This window comes from Lates calcarifer, unplaced genomic scaffold (genome assembly GCF_001640805.2).
Source record: "Lates calcarifer isolate ASB-BC8 unplaced genomic scaffold, TLL_Latcal_v3 _unitig_4589_quiver_709, whole genome shotgun sequence".
NCBI classification, from domain to species: domain Eukaryota; kingdom Metazoa; phylum Chordata; class Actinopteri; family Centropomidae; genus Lates; species Lates calcarifer.
The window spans coordinates 109,164-125,658 of NW_026116990.1; the positions used below are offsets into that span (position 1 = coordinate 109,164).

A 16,495-nucleotide genomic window follows, 5' to 3' on the forward strand; every position below is an offset into this window, starting at 1 on the left:
ACCATCCCTTAGTTATACAGCTATATGCCAACACTGCTATAGGAATTACTATGACGTACTGAGTGCTTCCTCTCTCTTCCACTCTCTCTGTCCCCCCATGCATACGACGTATGGCTATTAAATAACAAGACTGTGCTTATAAGGATAAAACCATGTGGTTCACAGTCGCACCGAGGGTTATATGTTAAAGGTTGGGTACTGATTGAAGTGCATGTGTTTTTGCTGAGGCGTCAGAAAATGATTTGCTTAAAAGTTGAGCATTAACATGAAATTTTTGGTGAAATTGAACAAAGCAGCTGAATCTTTTGGTACATTGTCTGGGGAACACTGCATGTCACGTGCACGTGTGTTTGAATGGTACAAAAGATTTAGTGAAGGCAGAGAGGATGTCCAAGACGATGAGTGTTCTGTATGCCTATGCACATCAAAAACTTCTGAAAACATTCAACAAACGAAACAAAGATGATAGTAGAAGTGGTCTCCATTGATAAAGAGACAGTTCAGCAAATTTTGCATGAAAATTTGAAGATGACAAAAGTGTGTGCCAAAGTCGTCCCAAAACTTCTGACTCCTGATCAAAAGGAAAAGCAGTTTCTGACCCTAAAACAAGTCCCAGTGCTTGATCACCCTCCCTGTTCACCTGATCCAGCACCATGTGACTTTTTCCTTTTTCCTAAGATCAAATCTGTTCTCAAAGGAACACGTTCTGAGTCTGTGTCAGAAGTTAAGAAAAGAACCACAGAGTTTCTGAGACAACTGGAGAAGACCTACTGCACTGCTTTGATCAGTGGAGGACCTGAATGCAGCACTGTGTTGATGCAGAAGAGGAGTTTGTTGAAGGAGAAAGACACTGAAAAATGTTAAGTTCAATAAAATTGAATTACAGCATCAGTCTCGTTATTTTATCGCCATACCCATATACTACACTACCATATGTCACAACACCACCACCAACAATAATAATAATACATATTATCATGAACTTAATAATTATTAACTTCTGCTGCTATCATTGCTGCTGTTAATAACACCATTACAACTATTAATATCACTATATCATTACAACATTCTGAATACAACAGTATATGCAGCGGTTCTAGGTCTCTCCCTCTCTCTGCCACTCTCCCCACTCTTTCTCCTCTTTCTCCCATTTCTCTCATCTCAACCCAACCAGTGGAGGCAGACAGCTGCCTACCCTGAGTCTGTTTTTTTCTCTCCACTGGCACCAAGTGCCTGCTCATGGAGAGAGCTGTTGGTTTGGGTTTCTCTCTACAATATTGTAGGCTCTTGATCAAACTCTGAAGTGCCTTGAGATAATGTATGTTATAATTTAGTGCTATATAACTGAACTGAAATGATGTGTTTCATCTAAGTAGGTTGATCTGATTCACTTCAAACGTTGTCAGACAAGCATAAAGATCATAATGGTGCCTATTAGTCTTCATGAGACCCCCTTGCTGTGTCGCCATGGCGAATTTAGATCCTTTGCTGTTAATCTATGTGCCAATATTCAGGTATAGTCATAGCGCCAACTGATGGGGACAGTAAGGGACTTCTGACTCATTCTCGTGCAGTCGCAGAACGGCATCGTACGACCTGTAGGGGCGGTGCGTGCGAGGGCCTGTTCAACACTGCCTTGCAGCTTTAATTATTATTATTATTATTATTATTACTACATTATGACTTAGACTGTGTATTTGCAATGTTGTCTTTCTCTTACCCCATCCCCCCACCACCCCCCTTTCTGTCTAAACCCAACTGGTCGAGGCAGATGGCCAGAAGTTTTTCCTTGCCACAGTCACCTAGTGCCTGCTCATGGTGGGATCAGTTGGGTCTCTCTCTGTAAATTTTATAAGATAAAGAGTTCAGTCTAGACCTGCTCTATACGTACAGTGCTGCAAGATAACTTCTGTTGTGAATTGGTGCTATATAAATAAAACTGACTTGACTTGACTTGACCAGATGTCCTTAATGCAGCTTTAAGATCTGAGTTGGAGTTGGAGTAATTCCCTCAACACATGGTCCTCATACAGACAGAAAGGTATATTGTGAAAGAGCATGTTCTCACCAGTGCTCCTGCAGCATACAGCATGGCCTGGTCTGACAGGAAATCTTTCTTAGCGGTATGATAGCAGCTGTAGGCCAGCTCGTAGTGCTGAACAAGGAAGCACAGGTCAGCCATCTTCCTGATCTGCAACTCAGGGGCTTCTGGGGGATATCTGATATCACAAACATGAAATGTCAAACCAGCAATTTATAATATATAGAATTTATGGTGTATGTATAAATGCATGGGAGCTCTGTTGAAGTCCTATATGAAGTGTGATGAGGGTGTAGAGGCAGGGAGCTTACAGAAGGCCACATGTGCTCTTTGGTTCAGTGATGCTCTTCTCTGGACCTTTTCCTCCACCGAACCACTTCTTGGTCGCAGTGAACAGGGAACGACTCAGACCTTTCCTGGAGACCAGCTGTGGACAGAGAGGCAGATAATGTGTTTCAGTGCTGGGGAGATACTGGGGTGTGTCGGGCTAAACAGCACCTGATGCTCTCATAAGCCCCTGCTTGGATTCTGGAGAGCAGTTTTGGTGACTCAGTCACATTGCTCATTTATCACAAGCAAAAGTCTTAAAAATATATTGAGGGTTAAGATTGTTGTACCTGGTCATTGAGCTGTCGGATGTTCTTCTCTATGTGTGGCAGAAGACCTCTGAAGGTAAACTCCTGGATGAACTGCCTGATGTGGTCATGGTCATTCAGGGTCAGACATGCCCCGTGGCTCCCTGCTCCTCCCGCTATACTCTCTGAATCTCTTGCACCTTTCTTCAGGTCAGTGTTGACAGCACTGGCGGTGTGCAGGCTCCCCGGACTGCTCGCTGTGTCCAGCTGGAGAGGATGGTTTTCTAGACTGTTGGACAGTCCATCTGCTAGGAAACAATGTCAAAACTAGGCTCATCCACAACATAGTGACATTCAGCCCTCACTTGCTTTATCAGAGAGTTCATTTGTCACAGAAAACTAACAAGTCTGTACAGATGAATCAGAGGATTTGTCATAAAACATTATTTGTTACTCAGTGTTGTTAAGGGGTTCCTGGTGCAGCACCCTATGATCATATAGTCACTAGGGACATACAGTTCTGGTGTTGAGGGGCTGTTTAAACTCAACCTGCCAGCAAAACAGGTCAAATCAAAAGCTTTTAGTACTAAATGGCTGACACCAACACATTTTGGCTAAAGGCCATTGTCAGGGTGATAGTATTGGTGGTGATGATATCAGCCAAGAAATGTTACAGGGCCCTATTTTTGTGGCGGAGCAACGACCAGTGCAAGCGGCACTTGACAGTTTGGTAATTTCCTGATCTTGAAATTCGCTTGTGTGTCTGTGTGGTAATGTGGTATCTTGGAGCACAGTGCACAGGTGTCAGAAGAGGCATAAATGTGGGTGGTTCAAATGAGGGAGCACAAAAAAAGTGATTGGTATTTTGGTGGAAAATGTGTCTTGGACTTAACGGTGAGAATAGATATTTTTAAAACAGTTTTACAAACTGCCACTGTCACTGTTAGTCATTTATACCAGTGAATCACCAGGGAGCATTTAAGTACGCAGAAAGTATATGTGCAAGGACAGTCACCGAGAACTCTCTGGTGGATTTATCAATGAGAAACAACAATGAGAAACTACGAGTATGAGATGGAAGCAGAACATGCTGTGTAGTGATTATCAACTTAAAGTATTGTTTATTTGTTTTCAGAAAAAAATAATGTGTAGCACCAGTTTGGTTACCCAAAAAAATCCTGTGCATCTCCACAAACATCTGACTAGTTGATTATGACTCCATATTCTGCTGCTTACATTGGAATGCTGTGACTCATCAGTCCTTTCATTTATTTATTTTATTTAATCCTTTAAACAGGAAGTCTCATTGAGATGACAATCTCTTTTTAAAGAGAAACTTCTATACAAGTAAAAGAGAAGCAAGATTTCTATCTAAAAGCCAATCTTGAGTTTGCTTGTCAGGTGTTGCAAGTGGGTCTTGAAAATGAGTCTAATGTGTAGCCAGATTCCCAAGTACTTAAAACACTCTACAGCTTCAATTGGAGAATCCTGAGGAGTATACATAGGTAAAGGAGGCAGTACAATGTAGAAGTGTTCTTGAGAATTGCATCTATTTTGTTCTGTCAGAACTTTCTGAATGCACTTAAGAGAAGAGCCTGTGGCATACAAAATAGTATTGCCATCATAAAAAATAACATTGTAATTTGGAGTGGCAGAGATAATATTGTTTTTGTATGCAGATATTAAAAAAGGGCCAAGAATTGACCCCTGTGGGACACCAATTCTACCTTTAAGAGCACTTGATTTGAGAGATAGTCATAAAACCATTCAATGGACTGTTCATCTAGTCCTTACACAGAACAAAATTTTACAATCAGAACAAAATCAAAAGCTTTAGATAGCTCTATAAAGAGTGCAGCACAGTGTGAAGCTATTGTGCATAATGAAGCTGTTGTTATGATGTGGCATGATGAGAGATTACTTGGGACTAAAGGGTTTTGCTAAGCAGGACAATTCTGCAATCAGACGGTAATTATTCAAGTCACTGGTATTACCACCTTTATGTAAAAGAATGACCTGTCCAGCTATTTATATCTAAAAAACAAAAATTACAAATTGAATATATAAGTTGGAGGTGCAAGGAATTAAGCACATACTGAGGCACAGAAGGGAAGGCTCTAAACAATCTTTCTTTGTATTATTAGAGGGGTGAATATATGATGAAAATCCCACAGAAGGAGCATTAAAGGCAGTGGAGCCATTTTCCAAACATATGACCAGATGAAACAAAATAAAAACGTCACACATATTTGATTTATTCATTATTATTATTTTTTATCACTGTGATTCTCGGGGGAAGCATTTGCAAGAAATAATCATATTTGACTTTTCTGAGAAAGCCAGTTAGCCTGATAAAAGGTAGATTTAGCAAATAGCATCTCTAGCGATTAGATAATTAGAAACGCTACTCCAAATTTTTTTATAGGAGCATATCTATTGACCAAGTTGTTAAAATTTTGACAAAAATGATTAAAAGGCAGTTCGGAGATAACATACATTTTTTGAGATCAGTGTGACTAAGTATTAAAAATAATTTATTTCATTAAAATGTTAAGCAATTGTTTACTTTGCATAGTGGAATACTAGCCCTGTGTCTCTGAGCACTCCTCCAGTTTGGCTTTATGTATGGTGTTATTGGACTAGAACTCAACTGATGCGTTTTGAGCTCTAGGTACAGTTAATGTAGTTTGGAGTTTTTAGAAAGTACAGCTTGCAGTGCATTCAGAAAGTATTCTTCACTTTTTATCATGTGACATTTGGTAGTATTGCAGCTTTATGCTGAAAAAAAAAAAATCTTTTTTTTTTCTTCCTCAATCTAAAGTCAATTCCCCATAATTACATATCCAAGTGTAAACATATACAATACACACACACGCGCATGCATGCAGACAAGCACACACACATATTCTCTAGTGCATTAAAGTTGTTGAATTGACTGACCTTTTTCTGTTGGATGATGGCAGTCTACTTCAGCTGCACTGATACTGTTCTCAACAGCAGCGCTATTCACAGTTAGATCATCAAGTATATCCTAAAATAAGGATTGTAATGTTAACACAAGACATATGTCAAATGAACACATTTTTACTGAGCGAGAGCAAGGACTGGTGCAAGGAGTGTTCAGTTCAATCACAAACATCCCTTCCAAAAGATGACAGTTGTTTGCGTGTGGAAGTTAAATAAGTCTCAAAGTCTCACAAGTGTAAAATACAGTTGCTTCAGAGAGAATAAAAGTATTCAGGGCCCAACCAAAGCCCAAGATAAAACTGCCCCAAATCCAGGTGTGCAAGCTTGTAGAGATGTGCCCAAGACGACTCATAGCTGTGACTGCTGCTAAAGGCACTTCTACGAACTCTGAATACTTTTGTAAATGACAGATTTCAGTTTTTGATCTTTAATTAATTTGTAAATATTTTTACTGGTCAGTTTAGTGCTTTCACTTCACACTATATGTGAAAGTGACTGAATATTCTGAAGCCACTGCAGGTTATGACACAGGCTGTGTAGTACTTAAACTGGCATTACTTGTTAGTGTATTACATATTGACAAACTTGAAATATCTGATTTCTTGTATTGTAATCATGCCATGCCCATGTTGCTACCATGCTCAGTCATTGTATGTGGAAGAAGCTACAATGCTTACCTGGTTATGGAGAATATTCCTGTGCAGGTATTGACTCCAGGGGTCTGGAATCTGTTCATCATCTTCAGTTGAGAAGGTCCGAGAGTTTATTTTCAACAGATAGCAGCCCTGAGAACCATACCTCTGCTTCATATCCTCATACACTGTATCTGCCCTGGAGAGGAAGTAGGGACATTGATCAATCACCAGCTTATTCTAGTTATAACTTAGCAACTACAACATCATGGCCCATGTTCATCAACTGTAGATCATTTTTTAAGCACCCATAGCTGTAGCTCTGTAAAAAAAAAAAAAAAAACTTTAACCATGAAATCTATATATTTGCAAAGTACAGCTTCTTTCAGTACCTCTGCTCATCCCCCTCACTAATGTCATGTAGTAGGACATAGTACTTGAGTGTGTTGGGGATAAACCACTTAGGGTTAGTGTATTCTCCACTGTGTTGAATCCTGTGCTGCTCCTGGGAAAGCTTGAGGAACTGCTCCACAGGGACTGCCTCAGTGGAGGACACCACCAACAGGCCTGTCATGACCAAGACGTCAAGGACACAACTCTGAATCATGTGAATCCATCAGAGAGGAGCATATATAGCAGACTGCTACTGCTGTTCATCATTAATATTATTATGAATTATCATTCTGAATAGAAGAACCTCAAGATGGCTGTGGATCAGGATAAATCGTGACTCAACACTACTTGGACACAGGTGGGGAAATGATCACTCCCGGTTGGGTTGCCAGGGAGAGGGGGTCTGAAGTCAAAAGACCCAAAACCGCCGATGACCCTTGGTACTATCACCAATGATATGTCCAAGTGCATCACTAGATGTATATACCTACCATGTCCAACCTTGGCTGCATTTGTTAAGACATTCAAAGTATTAAATTCAATGATAACAACTGCAGTTGCCCAGTTAGTATGACAATTACAAACTGCTGGACAGTCATATCTGACAATATTTTAATATCTAGCTGATGACCACTGATAGGATTTCTGACAGTGCTGCACTTTAATTGCTGGACTAACCTTAGCTTTATAGACTGACAGGACAAGCTAATGTTAGCATCACATACTGACAGCACAAACTGCTTCACAGCCCAGAATCCCAAAGGTCCAGATTCAGAACCTTTAAAGACCCTGAATGCCCTTTTTTCCAATCAGCTTCTTACTATGAGCTGTGAGGCTGTAGATGAATGCGTTATTATCTGCCAAAATTTCAACAGTTTTCATTATTTCACATGAGAGATTTATTATATTTTGTCAAGCTTTTCATAGTCATTCAACGTTCACTCAGCTGGAAATAGATGTCACATACTTCTGTGCATTAATGAGGATTTAGTAACATTTGATTCCACACCTTATGACAACTGGGATTATTTGCTTATTATAATGTTACAGTGACATATTTAAAATTTGAAACCACATTTTAGGAGGTTTATGATGATAGGCTTCATATAATGTGCTATTGAGTTTTCCAGAAAGCCTGTGACTACAGTTCTGAATTTTACCACTATCAACTACAGAGATGCAGTAAAACTTTCACTTTTCCCTCACCTTCATTCTTTACAGTGGGTTTTCTAGCCTTTGTATAACTTCACAGAGGATAGAACAGTCCAGATGTTCATAAATAGCACATACTTAGTGTTGAGTTTTAACAGAATCTGTGATATGAATGTCACACCACTGGCCCAGGGCAATGTTTAAACCGGCCAGTGGTGTGACTCTTTATGACCAGTGGTGAGATTTGTATGCTGATTGAAGGATACAGGCGAGGTAGTGATTGAGGAACTCATGGTCAGAGGCAGGCATTGACTGCAGGAAGCTCTCCCTGTAGGCTTCAAACCAAGGTGTGGTTGCTAGAAACACAAAGACAAAATGAGATAGCATTTGTTTTCCTTGTCAACCAGATCATTATGAAAAGCCAATGCGTTTAGTTTATCCTGTTAATTTATTTTGTTGTTAAAACAAATATCTGAATGACACATGCTAATTACTGTTATATTTTCATCAATACAAGTACAAGTTTTAGTTAATTGAGAAATGAAGCAATAGCAGCAAAAATTGGAGCAGTCTACATGTTGCTTTCAGACAGGTCAGACAGGGGATTAACCAGCATGGATTGCTATCTGGCACAGTGTCGGTCTTGATACTAATAATTTTCAAATCCTATAGACCTTGGTGTTTTTCACCAGGCATTGTACCATGAGATGGTAGCTTTAAGAAAGCGATCTGATAGGTGAAAGCATGAGGGCCAGGGCTAATGTTAGTGACATCCCATTTTCTTTAAGGTCTCCTCATTCAAAACAAGAATTACAGATGATCAAGGGGAAAAAGAACACAATTATAATGTTGCTAATAATCCCTCACTGCACACATTGCTACAGCAAGGCTAAAGCAGCAGGTTAAAGTTACATCAGAAAGTATGTCTGTAAACTGTCAAAGATGTTTCAGATGATGAAAAACCAGGAGGGATGATATGCCCTATGCATATTTATTAATTCATCATGTTCCAATACTTCCCAGCAGTATGCAACAGTAATTCCTAACAACACAGCAAATTAAATCAAAATGACCTTTATCAAAAATGTTTGTTTGTATTATGTCTTTTGGTTAAAAAATTAACATCCTGTTGTCTGATTTTCACTGAACATCACATACAGAATCAAGCTCTGTCAGTCTGTATCAGTCCAGCTCTAGTCCTCACCACTGAAGTTGAGATCGTAGTCTCCCGCTGTGATCACACTGGTGACAGCTCCCTCTTGTGGCTGACAGGACAACACCACTTCATTGAGCAGCCTGCGCTGGGCTGGGACTAAGTGCAGCAGACACTGTGTTTGGGCTTGTCACCACATTGTTGACACAGATACGCAAATTTTTCACAGCCTGCACCTGGTTGTTTGGGTCCCGGATGTGACCTAGAGAGGACAAAAACAAGACTTTGTTCATCATTCCAGACAGTAAATCACTGCATCGACACAGTCTCTTACAATGTCACTACATGGCAGTGGTCTGGAACCTTGTGAGAAATATTTATTTATGCATTGCTGTTGGACTCATTGTGGCTACAATTCTCCTCAGTGAGGTTGATTTGTTTATTTGTAATAAAACTGCAAACATTTTTAAGACATTTATTATCATGTGTTTCATTTATCCCTTTCAATCCTAAAACCATGGAATATCAGTAATAGAACTAACAAAACAATAGGTAAAAGTTTCAATATGCAGGTCATGTATGTAGTGTTAAAATTATTGGGATAATGTTGATGACAGAAATATTATTGATAACTGGATAATCATTATTAAATCAGCAGTCACATGACTGAAGTTCCCTGCAAACATCATGTGATGAAAAGCCATCGTCCTGATAACCAAGCAAACTCTATTCACTGATGAAGAGTGTGAGAGAGAGCTGAAAGCTCAAGACAGGTTTTTATTTATTTATTCTTTTGGTCAAACTACTACACACAAGGTCGAGAGTCAAGTGTTCCTCAAGACATTTCTGAGCAGTTTTCGTGGTGTGGTGGGAGCATTATCCTGCTGGGGGAGGCCCCTGACATTAGGGAGTGTTGTTGCCATTGGGGGTGTGTGCTTGGTCTAAAACAATGTTTAGGTGAATGAAGGACTCATGGTTCCTCAGCAGAACATTGTATTGTAACAAGATGATGAATGTTATTCACTTCAGCTGTTTGCAGTTTTAATGTTATGGCTGATCAGTGTATGCTATGCAGGCAGCTGGTTTGGAAAACAAGTGGCACTTTTTTTATTCTAATACAAGCTCTAGACTGCACCATTGGTCATGGTCCTGAACATTTAAATCCAATGGACTGTCCTAAGTTATTCTTGGGGTTAGATCAGATTTAATTCTCGAACACCAGAAAAAAAAACTGATACTGAGGGGACACCAATAATAGCAGGTTTTATAGGGGGCAGGAAGGAGCAACCGACCCATGACCCACACTGACCAAGGGGCTCCATGACAGAGCCCATAATCACATCCTACTTCTCTTCACGATAAGAATTAGTTATCCTGTTATAATAACAATAAACTCTAGTTGATGACAAGAACAGGCATGGCAGAAGGCAGAACTGAAGCTGGTGAGGAGTTTATTGCAAAAGTAGGAGCAAGCTTGATGATCTGGAACTGGTTTGGTTACAGAAAGTCAGACATGGAGCAAACTACTTTAATGTGCAAAGTTTAAAAAAAACGGTGCTTACAAAGGATGGTAACACAGCCAATTTGTTACACCATGTTACCGACCCGTCTCGCTGGCTTCCGAACCGTAGTTGGGCAGCCTCAGGTATAATGCTAGCTCCCTTAGCTTAGCGTGGCTCGTTATTGGTAACAGCATACAAAACAAAGTCCGGACCAGCTCTGCGGTGGAGAACCCGGCACTTTATTGAAACTCTGCAGCAGGCTGTACACACACAGTTCCAACCTAACACGTTTGGTTTTACTTTCCTGTTTGTTGGCGTGATAGTATACTCCGTGGCTGCGGCTGCATTCACACACACTCGTACGCCATGGACGGCAACGGGGTTACACACCTGTTGTGTTTACATGCGAGCACTTCCTCCCACGTCACGGACACACCCCCACATACACAAGCCCATACACACACACATACACAGCCTGCATCCTACTTATCTAAAGGGGCAGACTTGGCCTGCAACAACCAACTCAAACAAACCTGAGTATGAGGAAAGCAAGAAGAAGGAGACAGCAATGTCAAGAACTGTTAAGAAAATTCCTACTGTATTGGAGTCAGTGTTTTGGGTTTCTCCACCTAATGGCTTGTAAAACTAGCGCCTCTAAAAGGAGGAAGTGAGCTCCAAGAATACCAGGAAGTAATGCTCAGGAGGTCCTTCTTCCAGCGGGCTGATAGAGAGAGAGCTTCACAGTGTAAAATCCTCCAAATCCAGCACCTTTAAGTTCACAAAACAGCTTCATCTGTAAGTTACTGACAACTTACAGTCACGTTAACATGTTTAATCAACTATCTCCTATGTTTGCACACAGTATTTTTAATTGATTAGTTAGTGTAACCTTGGGCATGACATGCATGCAGATGTATTGGGGTTTATGTGAGTGATTTTTGGTGGTGTATTTTTACCATGTATTGTGTACGGTTGCATGGTTTTGGACACTTGCACACATTAGTTTGTGTTTGTGGTTTTTTGTTTGTTGGTGCACTGAGGATATTGTGTGATGCTTTCAAAGGCACTTACATGTATGCATTTTTGTATTCTTTTTCAGTTCTACATGAAATTACATGTTTGCCTTTATTAAATCCTGTCAAACACAACAACCAGTCTGTTACTTGGAGGATATAATGCTGGGAAATATGATGTTAAGCTGGCTGTATAGCTGAAAAATATGTTGTCTGAAACATCTTTTAGTGAGGACAGCGCACCTACTTGGACAAGAATTGCAGACACTTTTACTCAGTGAATTTCTTATGATAAGCTAAGTAAATGATGGAAGGAATTGACAGAGGCAGTGGCTTGGCAGCTTTTTCTTGGCAAAAGACATGCTGCCATGCCAAACTGCTGAGAAGGAAGGATTCAAGCAAAGCCTATTCGATGATAGGTACATGTTATTTTTAGAGCAATGTTTGTGTTAGTGAGGCTCTCAAAACTGTATCCAGTTATCACTTATGGCCAAAAAGATGGTGTTGCATAATATATATAATATATTTTTTTATTTCACTCCAAGTTGCAGTGGCAGTGACACAGAGGTTCCACTTTCTTCACATCCAACATCATCCCAAACAGAGGGTACTTATGTTGAACTTAATAAGGAAAGCCTCAACAGACATTAATGATGATTTGAACTCTTACTAAAATATGAGACCTACCTAGTACCTTAGTTTACACTAAGGAATCAAACATCATTGCTACTGTCAATGCAGTGTTCTAAATTTACACCCATGTATCACTTGTACTTTTAAAACTGAGTCCTTTTTCTCTGCCAGAAATATCCCAGTACTCTGCAGATGGGCCAAAACAGCCACAGTTGAAGGTATATCCTTGAACTGGTTACAAGGACAATGATGAGACATTTATCCAATAAGGCTAAGTGTATATTCTTATCTTTGTTATGTGTTCATTCTGAATGCTTCCTATCACATAATTTTTACATTGTAGCAATGAGGAAAAAAACACTATGCAGCAGCTCACTGGGCTCAAGAGTAATTTTCTACCTCTGTCAATTAAGTTGCTCTAGTTATTTGTTAATGCTACTTCCTATCACATATCAAGTTGCTTATTTTGCATTCCTTTTTACTTGAAATAAATATTTTGGGTATTAATAATGTTCAATTTATATCATCTAGAATCTAGGGCTGTCATTTTACTCTTTGACTTTTTACATGATATTTAAATGTGTGTAGGCCCCGACCTGCGATCCTCAGAAAAATAATTCTGGATCGGCCACTGTAGGCGGTAGAGGGTGAAAGTTCTCCTCTGTACCGGACTTAGGAGGCTATGGCTGCTTCCTGGAGCAGTGTGTACAAGTGGGAACTAGATTCATTTCGATCTCGCAGAAATGCAAGTAGAACAGATTCGTTCACTGTGGTCAGTATTAGTACAGACTGTGAAGACTGCTCGAAAATGTATGTCTTCATTGCACTTTCTTGTCATCATCCTGCTGCCGCCTCCTGCTCTCGCCTGCTTTCGAGGCGTAGTTCATCTCGAACGAGCCTGTTATGTTGACAGTGGTATTGTGACACAGCTTGGTTGTCGAGTTAATGTTACCCTCCATGACTGGACTGCAACTCAAGCCTATTAGCCAATTAGCTTAGTAACTACTTCAGCTATGTCTTATTTGGTCTAATAACCCTACACCAACAGAACTGTTAACTGACCGATTTTCAAAGACTGAATGGTTAGGTGTCACTCGGCCTTCTCAAATGTCTGATCCTCGTATCCCCTCCTGTCAACGTACAGCTGCTTAGTCACAGTCAAGTCTGCTAGCCGCCTGTTAGCACGGAGCTAATATCAGCTGCAACACATCTCAGGCTAAAGATACTAGCTACCTCACCAAAGCTCAGCTTGTCACAGTTTTATGACTGACAGTAGTGGACAACGATGGGTTACAAACAGCTGCGCTTACCTTCGGACGTTAATCTGCAGAAAGGCCTCAGCAGCTCAGCGAAATTCAGATTGTTCTTGCGAGTCACTCTCTCCGCTTCTTCACTACATAATACGGCCACCATCGGGACAAACGAGTCCTGAACGAACTCCTGAACAGACTGAACACACTGGGCCATGTCGGACGAGTCACGTAAAACCACGTAACGCACAGAACTGAGTCAACTGCCTAATAATTTAAGAAAGTCTGACTATTTCATTGCTTAAGACAAGTCCTCCTCTACTTGCAGAAAAACAGCCATGTTGAATTCGCCAAACCACTTCCTGTGTAGACCTAAAACGGTCAGGTGATGCCTGACATCGAGGTCTGGATTAATACTTCCTTTTCCGTTCCTGTTGTTTGGGAACCTGATGTCGACGTCACATGAGGCCTGTTCCAGAAAGCAGAATTAACAACCCCTGAACCTGACCACGAGCTCTGAGGTGGCAAACCCTAAAATGAGAAGCTAATCCATTATTCAGTCAAACCTGGGTGCACACTCTTAGTTAAGAGTGGTGGTGAAAGAAAAAGGCCATTACCATTGAAGATTCGATACTACAATTCACCATGGCAACAGGTAAATAAAGAGCAGAGCCACCATTTCAGCCTAGTTTAGTTCCTCAAATCTTTATAGTTCTTCAAATCTTTATTCTTATTCTTCCGTACGTTTTTCAGCATCTAACTACTCCCACATACTTTGTGCTAGAAAAACCATTCAACCACCAAAATGTTCAGCTCATTCAGGACATTATTGCTTGTATTCAACTCTTTTTATACTATTTCTACTTTTTAAAATATTCAACTTTTTGTGCAAATTTTTTCCCATTCAAATGAATGGACGGAATGTTCAAATCCTTGAAAACTTCAGCCTCTTTGAACTTTAACTACTTCAGCATACTTTGTGCTAGAGACTTCATTTAAACTTTAAACAAGTCCCAATAGGTTCAGCTATTCAACTTGCATTCAACTTTTTGATATCTTGTACAGTTTTTGAATGACAGTCAGTTTATATTTCATGCTCATTTCTGGCAGTTTCTGAGTGGGTGATGTCAGCAGTCTTTTTTGGCTGTTTGTGTTGTTCATCAGATTGACATTCATACCTGTAGGAGAGTAGCAGTCCTCATGGGCACCTGCTGTGTCTCAATAATACTTCAGTATGGGGTGTTTAAAAGAACTAAATAATCTGTCAATAAATGATGTTTATGGCCCATGAAACAATAAACACTACTTATCGCTTGAGTGAATTTACTTTTTGTGATAGAAAAGAGTTTTCTGGGTAAAACGTCGCGCGAGTGACATATCCACGCGATATTTGTGGGGTCTCCGCGGATGGAGGCTGGAGAAGGCGAAGAGCCTGCACCTGGTCGCTCTCAGGAAAAATCCATCTTACATAAACTTAACATAAAATTGAAATTGAAATTAAAATTAAATTTATTGTTAATGGTAATTCATTCAGGCTTTCAAAAAAGAGAGAAGGATTGTGAATGATAATTAATTCAGTAGTTTAGGTAATATAACAGTGAAAACCCATTCACAATGGCAAATATGAGCAAAAGATGCGTTGTTAGGAAACAGCATCCCTCCACTCTCTGTAAAGCAAATTCAGGTAATCGTAAATTGATGAAGAGCTATGCAAACAGTAAGATGTGTCACATTATCAAGCAGTGACTTTCATAACTTGTTCCTGAAAGGCAATAGATTGATTAGATTAGATTAGATTAGATTAGATTAGATAGATCGGGAAATTCACAGTTCCAGCAGCATCAACAGACTTAAGATAAAGGGTCGAAGGTATGCAGTAAATACTGGGAGTAATAATAAAAACACTGCTAATAAAAAACACAGTGAAGAAACTTCAAGTCCAGTGCAGAGTCCAGTGCAAACAGAATGCCATATTTAAGGTGCATGGTGTACAGTGTGTGTGTGTGTGTATGTATGTAGTGTGTAGTCCATCAGAGCAGTTGACAAACTGATACTAATGTCTGAAATGATGTATGTAATAACCATTAATATGAATTCTATCAACTATGAACTTCTTTGCAACCATTATTTGTATATTTATTAGCTAATCGTACAAAGACTGGTGGTGTATTTATTGTCACTGAGAATGATAGTCACCCAAAATACATATTTATGAAGTTACAATAAGCTATTGACATGTTTTCAACACTGACACCATTATCACAAAAGCAAATTAAACTAATGTGCACATATTCCAGTGCATGTAGTCTAAGAAATCCCTGTTTCTGGGTCATCACTTTCAGTCTCAACAGGTTGCTGTCTTTTCTTAGATCTTGCAGGATCCTGTATAATAAGGAATTATGAGAATACTAATAATAGAATACTGACAGCTAACTGATAACACACCTTCACTGTCTGAATATAAGCCATCTAGATAGACTTCCGTACATTACCTAATCACAACAGTGCACTGTGTTACAGTTTGTTTCACTGGTGCTACTGAGAGAGAAAACATTTAGTCGCTTAGTTTATAAGTTTGTCTTAACATTGCTAAAATGTGAACTGAGCATGAAAATTCTGCACTGTATTATCTTTTAATTCCACGTCAGCCACATCAGCCTCTTAATTGATAGTGCAGATAAAGAAAGCACTGTGTACAATGTTTTTCTTAAACTAGCTACAGAGTGATTAGAAAATTCTGTACTTTGTCTTGGCCACACACAGACAGTATCTTTCTCGGCTGTTACAGTAATACTTACCATTTGTATCTGTGACTGTCAAATAAAAGCATCATATTTTTTTAGATGTTGAAATGTTTTCTATGGACGCTAATTTCCACCGGTATAAGAAAAAAACTGCTCACATTAAGTCAAAGAGATAGTAAGTCATAATCATGAGATGATACGTTGAAACTGAGATAATAATTTGGAAAAGTCTGTATGCACTCCAGTGGCGCACCTAGCTGTCCTCACCATGCCAACAATATGTTATCCTAAATAAGGTAACCATGACGCTGACCAGATGTTTCCAGTTGCTGTTCAGTGAAGACTGCCACTTCAGCCACATCATTTTTATTCCATCTACACAAGGGTGTGTTTGCTCCATATAATCCAGTGTGAATCAGCAAGAAAATTAAGTCTCATCT

At 39.7% G+C, this 16,495-nt stretch overlaps 1 protein-coding gene across 1 annotated transcript in view; it reads right to left on the reverse strand.

Annotated features, from left to right (window-relative positions):
- The window catches only part of trappc8 (trafficking protein particle complex subunit 8), a 35,830-nt gene extending 22,111 nt beyond the window's left edge, over nucleotides 1-13,719 (reverse strand). The window contains 10 exon segments of the mRNA XM_051068465.1: nucleotides 2,069-2,219; nucleotides 2,353-2,468; nucleotides 2,659-2,924; nucleotides 5,557-5,647; nucleotides 6,261-6,414; nucleotides 6,608-6,782; nucleotides 8,027-8,116; nucleotides 8,965-9,067; nucleotides 9,069-9,175; nucleotides 13,372-13,719. Coding sequence (XP_050924422.1) covers nucleotides 2,069-2,219; nucleotides 2,353-2,468; nucleotides 2,659-2,924; nucleotides 5,557-5,647; nucleotides 6,261-6,414; nucleotides 6,608-6,782; nucleotides 8,027-8,116; nucleotides 8,965-9,067; nucleotides 9,069-9,175; nucleotides 13,372-13,528 — 1,410 coding nt within the window. The 5' untranslated portion in view covers nucleotides 13,529-13,719.
- Between the last annotated feature and the right edge of the window lie 2,776 nt (nucleotides 13,720-16,495).